This window comes from Strigops habroptila, chromosome 2, assembly GCF_004027225.2.
Source record: "Strigops habroptila isolate Jane chromosome 2, bStrHab1.2.pri, whole genome shotgun sequence".
In the NCBI taxonomy this organism is placed as follows: Eukaryota; Metazoa; Chordata; class Aves; order Psittaciformes; family Psittacidae; genus Strigops; species Strigops habroptila.
This window is the reverse complement of record NC_044278.2, coordinates 35,913,774-35,922,840: the sequence shown is the minus strand read 5'-3', so window position 1 is coordinate 35,922,840 and position 9,067 is coordinate 35,913,774. Positions and strand designations below refer to the sequence as shown.

Here is a 9,067-nt window from a genome sequence, read left to right as displayed (position 1 = left end):
TGGCTGCCCATTTGCTTTGCTGCAGCACGTACACATAGGCCAGGGAGCCCCCGACACCTCGGTACCTACCCCTAACATAGGGAGGGAGGTGCTGTCACCCCAGGCACACACCCAGGCTTCTGCAGTGCCAGTCTTAGCTGAGCCATCAAGAATACAGCCCCCCCAGTGTGAAGCAGCACTGCCATTACCTGTTTTATCACAGTACCTAGGAATATGCAGCCATGAGAAGCTGGACCCCCCTCTGCTGAATGGCCTGCAAAGGAGACGATGTTGAAGCTGTTCCCCCATTCCAAACACCGATGACTAAAGGTGGCAGGTTGTGCAATGCTTCACACTTCTGAGTTTGTGTTTAGAGGGAAGTATCTTTGATTCAGTTGAAGCTTGATGTTTCCTAGAGGAGTCCCAAACTTCACAGGAACAGTAGCTGAAACATATCCCCTTTAAGTTCTATGACTCTCATAAACCCTTCCTCCAAAGAAACACAGCAGATAAAAATGGAAAACTATTATGTTAGAGTCTAGGAACTTAGAAAACTGAGCTCCCTCCAACAATTTCACCCAGACTCCCAAGTTAAACCTGGTAACCAAGGGATTACTTTATCAGCCTGTAATGATTTGTCAGGCCTAAGCAACCACATAACTAGGCCAGTGTTAACATCACACTTGGGCACAAGAGCATCAACTGTGTTATTCCAGCCTGTAGCACCAGCTCACAGACTGAAGTGCTGGCTGAAAGAATTCCCACTCTTCAAGGCAGGGAAAAAAACCAAACCCAAACCCAACTTTACTTCCACTCGCCACTTCCCCTGCTGAGCAACTGAACCTTCTTTGGGTGAATGGACTCAAACCTTCAAACTCCCTAATTTAGCCACGCTTCAGCAACAGGTAACTTGAACTTCACACAAGCTATGTTTTAAGAATTTATTCTGTAAACTCCACAGTGGGTCTTTAGTTCTCCTTTTCCTGCACAGTCTTTGTTCCACGCAGCCTACCCGTACGGCGGGCAGCAATGAGACCAACTTTGCGCCCAGCAGGAGCATCTCTCCTGATGGTTGAGGGCTTGCCAATGTGCTGATGGTTACCACCACCAAAGGGATGTTCTACAGGCTGTGGAGAAGGAAAGCAAGTCGTCAGTATAATTAAGAGAAACAAGTAATGATGCATAAAAGCAATAGATTGATTTAAGGGAACAAAAAGGCTTTCGGATATATGGCAGGCTGCTTCACACAGCAAACAAATCCTTTCTGAACCATAAAAAAGGAAAGTAAAAACTCTAACGGAGAATGGACTCACATTCATGGCCACACCACGGACACGTGGCCAGCAGTTTCTCTTTGCCTTGTATTTGTGATAGGCACGGCCAGCCTTCAGGATGGGCTTGTCAATACGACCTCCACCAGCAACAATCCCTGGGAAAAAAACCATGCAGGAATAATAACACACAAATACAACAGACAGGAATGCAAACAAGTGTTTAAGAACAAGACTAACTCCTAACACTCAAGTTCTAAGAATGCGCTTCTAAATCTCAGATCATACTACTATGTGCTGCCAGTTTCTTTATTTAAATGCTGTCATAAACCCAAAGTGATGAATCTCAATCCCAGCTGCGTATTCAAACTCTCATTTTCCAGCCAACACTACCAGGGAGATGGGACTCAAGCCACCAGCCCACACATCCAGTGCTCTGCAAGGGGACACACACCTTAATCACTGTTTCTCAATCCATACGTACAGGATAGAGTTTAACACTTTGAGGCCTTACCAGTTTTACTGCTGGAATTTCTTAGGTAATGGTTACAACAGTTTTTCAACTACAGAAAGTGTGACTTCAGGGGACTTCCAAGAACTCTAATACCTAGTTATTTCATGATTTATTTAGTCAATTTTACTAGATTAATATGCCATAGATTTGGTGTCTTCTGATGAGAGGCAGGCACGTGTCATTTGTTGGCTGAACACGGCAGCTAGCTCAGCTGCCAGTCAAGTGTACAATAAACCTGGTAAGACCTCTGCTTCTTGACAATGGTATTTTACTTCCTTGCCAGACCTTCCAGAACACTTCGCCCAACCGACAACACCCTCCAGCACTACCCAACAGGCTCAGTGTATCAAAAGCAGGAAACCATCAGCACCACTTTCTGTAGAGTTCTTCCCTAAGGACTGAGGATTTTACAGGCTGAGCAGCTCCATTACAGCTTGAGGACAACGGGCACCTACTTTTCCGTTCTCTGACTTGGTCAAACCATCTCCAAATTTAAGTTACCATTAACCAAAACTAATGCACGCATAAGATACAAGTCAGGCACCTGTGCACAGCCTGTACCGGTGTACAATCCTGGTCCAGCCTGTAAGTGATGCTATTTTCAAGACCGTATTAGAACCTGGGGCCCTGTTTCAAGGCTTGCTTAGCTGCATGTCAACTAAGTGAGAGGAGAAGTTTATAGTTTTCACTCATTACCAACAACAGCTCTGTTTGCAGAAGAAATCACTTTCTTGGAGCCAGAAGGCAGCTTCACTCTCGTTTTCTTTGTTTCTGGGTTATGAGAGATAACAGTGGCGTAGTTTCCAGAAGCACGGGCCAGCTTTCCACGGTCACCAGGTTTCTCCTCAAGGCAGCACACGATGGTCCCTTCTGGCATAGTGCCAACAGGCAGGACATTGCCAATGTTCAGCTGAGCTGCAAAATGCAATCAGAGCATCCACAGCCTCATTCAGGCTCCTCTACTTGAATTACAATTCTATTTAACATGGCCAACATACACAAAAGGGCACTGCACCAACACTTCAGCAGTGACAGGCAGATGCACTTTTCGTTGTCTGACCTGAAGCTCAAGTCCCACCCTCGGTGCAGCAGAAAGGCAGGCAACACAGGAGTCTCAGTAAAACAACCCAAAAACTTGGCAAAGACTGTAATTAGGCTTGTTAGAGTCAAAACAGGCTGCATGAGGAGATGGCAATCTCCAAGAACACTATCTAGGTCTGCTTAAAGCTACTGGAAGCAGCTGCTGTGTCAGGGCCCGCAGCTGCACTCGGCCACCCCGGTTCAGACGACATCTCTTTCAGCATTCTGAAAGTGCTCAGGCAACACACACCGACCTTTCTTGCCGCAGTACACGAACTGCCCGGTGTGAATACCCTCCGCAGCAATGAACAGCTCCGTCCTCTTCTTAAAGCGGTACGGGTCACGGAAGGCAATCTTGGCCAGGGGAGCGCCTCGGCCAGGATCATGGATGATGTCCTGCTGGAACACAGGTGTGCTTCAGAACAGGGGACAGCATTTGTCATGGGTTCTGCAGAAATCAGAGAACTAGGAAAACTGGAGATGATTACTACTGAGGTATTTCTCACCAGGATCCCCATCCTTGGGGGGAATCTTCATTTCTCCTGATGTGAATGAGTTGAAGATTGAGATTTGTGAGAATACAACAAGTATCTGTACCACAAAATAAAGACTCTGGTTCAGTGCGCTGCTCGAAACTAATTGTGTCTGAACTGGTTTATTCCTGACATTGTGCAGGTAACAGATCTCCCCTTGGAATAAATCCACTTTCACTAGTTAGAATCACAGAATGGTTTGGGTTGGAAAGGACCTTAAGATCATCTAGTTCCAACCCCCCTGCCATGGGCAGGGACACCTTCCACTAGAACATGTCACCCCAGGCTTTGTCCAACCTGGCCTCGAACACTGCCAGGGATGGAGTGTTCACAGCTCCTCGGGCAACCTGTTCCAGTGCCTCACCACCCTCACAGTAAAGAACTTCTTCCTTACATCTAACCTGAACTTCCCAACACTAGGTGCCCAACCACCTTTGGGGACAGACAAAGTGGGATGCCAGCAGCAATTTCTCTAAGTGTTTTCTTAGAATGGAAGGGTTTCACTCCTTCTGGTATTAAACACACTGGACTTACCCAAATCGCAAAATGAGGGAGCCCAAGCTGCTTCTTTTTCTCTTGGAAAAATATGTCAATTCTGATCCTTAATTACACCAACATTCCAAAACACAACTACATGTTTACACCACAGCCAAGTGATTATAGCTTTTCACAATACGTCTGTTTTCTAGCAAACTGCAGATGTTGCTGATTCCCACTATTAGTGGGGTTTTTCTGCCGTTTTCAACCCTGGTGGGCAATCCAGGCCCCTCTTCCCCCCATGCATCATATACCTACACATCTACCTACCTACTTTTTATCATAAAACTCAGTTACAGTGAGCATGAAGAAAGTTCCTTTTCCAGCCTGAAGATGACTCTGCTCTGACAGGCTGAATTGACAGCTTGATGTTCAGAGCATCTAGCTAGGTACCCCGTGGCACTGTTTGCAGTATAAGTCACTGACACCTGAAAAATACCTACAGCACACTTGAAATACTGCACTGTACCCCAAATAAAAGTCCTGCCTTGCCGCCACTACTCAGGACTAAAATGATGGATACCACTTAGTGCTTATAAAAACTGATTCTTTTAAAGATGAAACTGGCTACATGGAGAACTCCCCACTCATCTTTCATGAGATACAGGGAGTTCTTAGGCGATATAAAAGCACACAGATATTCCTGCATTAACAAAACTCTAACACAGGATCATATGCTGCCTATGCACTGCCATATTTAAATGCTGTCATAAACCCAAAGCAACTTAACTTCTCAAAGAACTTATTTAACTCCACAAGAGAAGCCCCAAGGAGGAGCAGCCAAACGGCTTTCATTCAGCACAGCTGACAGGACTTCAGATCCCCTGCACACAGCACAGAACGATGCTCACCTCAGGGCCCCACGCACCTGGCAAGGCCGCTGAAGGTCCTTCCAGCCTCCCTCCCTCGCACGGGCCCCAGAGCACCGTGGAGAGGCCCCCGCCCGTACCTTGACGATGCCCTTGATGTAGCCGTGCCTCTCGGCGAAGTCGACGGCGCGGAGCTTGGCCGGACCCTTCCTGTGTTTCACGTGTGCGCGGAAGACGGAGCCCGCGCCCTTCCTCTGGCCCCGGATCACGCGTCCCATGGCGCCCTGCGGGCAGAGCGCAGCGCACCGGCACCCGCCGTCAGCGCCGCCCCGAGCGGGGACACCCCTGCCCCACCCCCTCCCCATCAGTCCCCACAGCCGCCAGCGCCCGGCCCGGCCGCACCAGGCCGCGGCCCGCGCACCCGCTAAGCCGCGCCATGGCCCGCCCCCAACCGCGGGGAGAGGCCGAGGGGAGCCCGGGAGCAGCACCGGGGCGGGCGCCGGCGGCAGGCGAGGGGCGGATGGCGGCGGATGCGGGACGCGACGGCCGCGCTCCTACCTCCGCTCCGGCCTCGATCGGAAAGAAGGAAGTGCCAACGTCACCGGCGCGACATGACCCTTCCGGCGCGGAGAGGACAGGCGGCGGTCGCGTGGCCGTGACGTCACGCCGAGCCGTTGCCAGGCAACCGAGCTCTGGCAGGGTGGGGGAGGCGCTGCTTTTGGCAGATTTTTATCAGTATTAATTAGGGCGTAATTGAGAAGTAGCGCGAAGCGGGGGTCATCGGCTTAGCGTTCCTGATCAGCTTGTCTGCGCCCTGCAGGGGGGAACGAAAAGTGCTTTAAGTTCTTTAAAGCGCGCTGGGGTTTCAGCATCAGAGACCCTTCTTCGGGAAGAGCCGGGTCACTGGAGGGGCATTATTTGACTCTAGATTGGGAAATAGGAAAAGCTCATCGGCGTATGTGCAATGGTTCTCGTTGCCTTGAACTGAGAAGAGCTTGAGCATCCATCATTTCTTGATAGATAATCTTTCCCATGTTGTTCCTCCTGGGACAAATGGGAGTCACGCCCCTCATCGCAGGTAAAAAGTCCTCATGCTAAGGGCTGCGAGATTCAGCCTCCATAGGTAAAGAGGTTGGTGCAGCCAGTTGCCCAGCGTGCCTGTCTGCTGGAGGTTCCTGCCCCACCAACACACAGCCGCTGTGTCAGCTCCTCAGCCGGAGCTCCGCTAGGCATAATAAAGCTTGACTTACAATAGACTGCCACTTACTCCACTTGACAGTGATACTCTGTGAGTATCTTTGATTTATGCTTCCTGCTGGCTTCAGTTGTGGGGGCAGGAGTGTTTTGCTACTACATCTGACAAGAATTGGAGCCTTGAGGAACTATCAGAGCTTCCAAATAATGCCCATTAACCAGCAAATTATATTGGTCACTCCTCTTCCATGTTCTCAGCAAGGACTTAGTGATCAATTACATAAGAAGATAAGCAGTTGTCTAATGATTTAGTACAGTCATTTGTTTTATTATCCTGTATCAGCTATACTTTGTATTAATTTTATTTAATGCATGGTGCAATCTTGCATACTGCTGTCACCATCTGTGAAGCTGCAACCATTCAGGTACATCATGGGCTTGGCCAGCCTCCTCACTGCTGAGGTACGGATGCAACATGGAGGGTAAGGCTGGAACCCAAATAGTCCCTTGCTCCTCCCTGCCAGCTTTTAGGATGTAATGAATATTGTTAGAAATGTCCATACCATAACAGCGTGAAGAGTTCCGAGTTCACCATCACAACAGATGCTGTTTCAGCCTGGCAGCAAGCACAGGAGTGTCCAGATAACCCAGGCACATCCTGCACAGATCAGCTCTGCTGTACAAGGGCCAGAGGTCTGATGCTTTCAGGAAGCCTTGAACTATGCCTTGAATTATTGTCGTGGTTTGAGCCCAGCCGGTAACTCAGAACCACACAGCCGCTCGCTCACTCCCCCCCCCACTTCTTCCTCCCCCCGCTCCCGGAGGGATGGGGAGGAGAATGGGAAGAATGCAACTCCCACGGGTTGAGATAAGAGCAGTCCCGCAACTAAGGTATAACACAAAACCACTACTGCTACCACCAATGATAATAACGATTAGTGAAATAACAAGGGGAGAGGATACAATTGCTCACCACCCGCCGACCGATACCCAGCCCGACCCGAGCAGTGATCTGGGCCTTCCGGGTAACTCCCCCCGGTTTATATACTGGGCATGACGTGCTGTGGTATGGAATACCCCTTTGGCTAGTTTGGGTCAGGTGTCCTGTCTCTGCTTCCGCCCGGCTTCCCCTCCTCCCTGGCAAAGCATGAGACTGAGAAAGTCCTTGGTTGGAATAAACATTACTTAGCAACAACTAAAAACATCGGTGTTATCAGCGTTGTTCCCAGGCTGAAAGTTAAAAAACACAGCACTGCACCAGCTACTAAGCAGGAGAAAAATGACTGCTATAGCTGAACCCAGGACAGTATCCACCCCTTATTCCATACCATTCACGTCATGCTCAGATCCCACATCTCTCAGCACACCATCACCCCTGTCCCATATATACACATATATATACACCCACACCCACACACAGAGAAAGATATCGTTCCCTAGTCCATGGACCAATCCCTGTAAAATTGCTGAACTCATCCAGTCCATGATGTCAGGTTCCATCTCTTGTAATAGTCTTTCAGGGCAGGAGGGACGGTACATGGTGTTGGGTTGTTGCCTGCTGATGATACCGCCAAACTCATCTGGTCACTACTGAGCTCATCTGGTTTCCTCAAAATTCATTCTTTGTTGAGGTGATGATCGGAGGGAAGTCAGGGTCAATGGCTGGTGACCTGAAGATATCTAGCTGGTGGGCTATAAAAGTGTTATAGAGCAGGCAACAGCGTACAATTGAGTTCATTGGCTGTTTTCCCCCAAAATCAAATCCCCTTGAGGTACACATCGGACTTCCCCATCTTCCCGCATTACCCACCAAGTATATCCAGGTCCCTGAGCAAAAGCAACCCCACGAGTGGGTTTGCCTTTACCTGAAGCAGGAATAACCCAGACTGTCTTCCCCAACAAATTCTTTATGTGCACCACAGGAACTTTATCCCCCTCTACAGTACGTAAAAGTTCTGATTGGGCTGGGCCAGCCCTGTTGGCAGATCCCCTACTGTTGACCAACCAGGTGGCTTTTGGTAAATGTGTATCCCAGTGTTTGAAAGTCCCACCACCCATTGCTCTCAGTGTAGTTTTTAACAGCCCATTGTACCGTTCGATTTTCCCAGAGGCTGGTGCATGGTAGGGGATGTGGTATACCCACTCAATGCCATGCTCTTTGGCCCAAGTGTCTATGAGGTTGTTCCGGAAATGAGTCCCATTGTCTGACTCAATTCTCTCTGGGGTGCCGTGTCGCCACAAGACTTGTTTCTCAAGGCCCAGGATAGTGTTCCGGGCAGTGGCATGGGACACAGCATATGTTTCCAGCCAGCCGGTGGTTGCTTCCACCATGGTAAGCACATAGCGCTTGCCTTGGCGGGTTGGTGGGAGTGTGATATAGTCAATCTGCCAGGCCTCCCCATATTTGTACTTCAGCCATCGTCCTCCATACCAGAGAGGCTTTAACCGCTTGGCTTGCTTAATTGCAGCACATGTTTCACATTCGTGAATAACCTGGGCAATAGTGTCCATCGTTAAGTCCACCCCTCGATCACGAGCCCATCTATATGTTGCATCTCTGCCTTGATGGCCTGAGGTGTCATGGGCCCACCGGGCTAAAAATAATTCACCCTTATGTTGCCAATCCAAGTCCATCTGAGCCACTTTAATCTTAGCAGCTTTATCCACTTGCTGGTTATTCTGGTGTTCCTCAGTGGCCCGACTCTTGGGTACATGAGCATCTACGTGGCGTACCTTCACCACCAGGTTCTGCACCCGAGCAGCGATATCTTGCCACAATGCAGCAGCCCAGATGGGTTTACTTCTGCGTTGCCAGTTGCTCTGCTTCCATTGCTGCAACCACCCCCACAGGGCATTTGCCACCATCCATGAGTCAGTATAGAGATAAAGTACTGGCCATTTTTCTCGTTCAGCAATGTCCAAGGCCAGCTGGATGGCTTTCACCTCTGCAAATTGACTCGATTCACCCTCTCCCTCAGCAGTTTCTGCAACTTGTCGCAGGGGACTCCACACAGCTGCCTTCCATCTCCGATGCTTTCCCACAATACGGCAGGACCCATCAGTAAACAAGGCATATTGCTTTTCACTCTCTGACAGTTCATTATATGGTGGGGCCTCTTCAGCACGCGTCACCTCCTCTTCTGGTGACAT

General features: G+C 49.4%; 1 protein-coding gene across 1 annotated transcript; it reads right to left on the bottom strand.

Annotated features, from left to right (window-relative positions):
- Positions 1 to 906: 906 nt before the first annotated feature.
- Positions 907 to 5,532, bottom strand: RPL8 (ribosomal protein L8). The gene is made up of 6 exons (XM_030477089.2): positions 5,282 to 5,532; positions 4,864 to 5,007; positions 3,099 to 3,240; positions 2,461 to 2,679; positions 1,293 to 1,408; positions 907 to 1,106 (listed from the first exon to the last, which is right to left on the bottom strand). Exons 2-6 carry the CDS (start codon positions 4,999 to 5,001, stop codon positions 948 to 950), a joined length of 774 nt encoding a protein of 257 aa, XP_030332949.1. The 5' UTR covers positions 5,002 to 5,007; positions 5,282 to 5,532; the 3' UTR covers positions 907 to 947.
- Between the last annotated feature and the right edge of the window lie 3,535 nt (positions 5,533 to 9,067).

What these genes read in the sequence shown, in the direction of transcription:
- RPL8 (XM_030477089.2), bottom strand. Translation starts at nt 5,001, where the DNA reads ATGGGACGCGTGATCCGGGGCCAGAGGAAGGGCGCGGGCTCCGTCTTC. An exon ending in ACATCAAGGGCATCGTCAAG is followed by an intron (nt 3,241 to 4,863) that starts GTACGGGCGGGG and finishes GTGTTCCAGCAG; the next exon opens with GACATCATCCATGATCCTGG. An exon ending in TGCAAACAGAGCTGTTGTTG is followed by an intron (nt 1,409 to 2,460) that starts GTAATGAGTGAA and finishes TTTTTTTCCCAG; the next exon opens with GGATTGTTGCTGGTGGAGGT.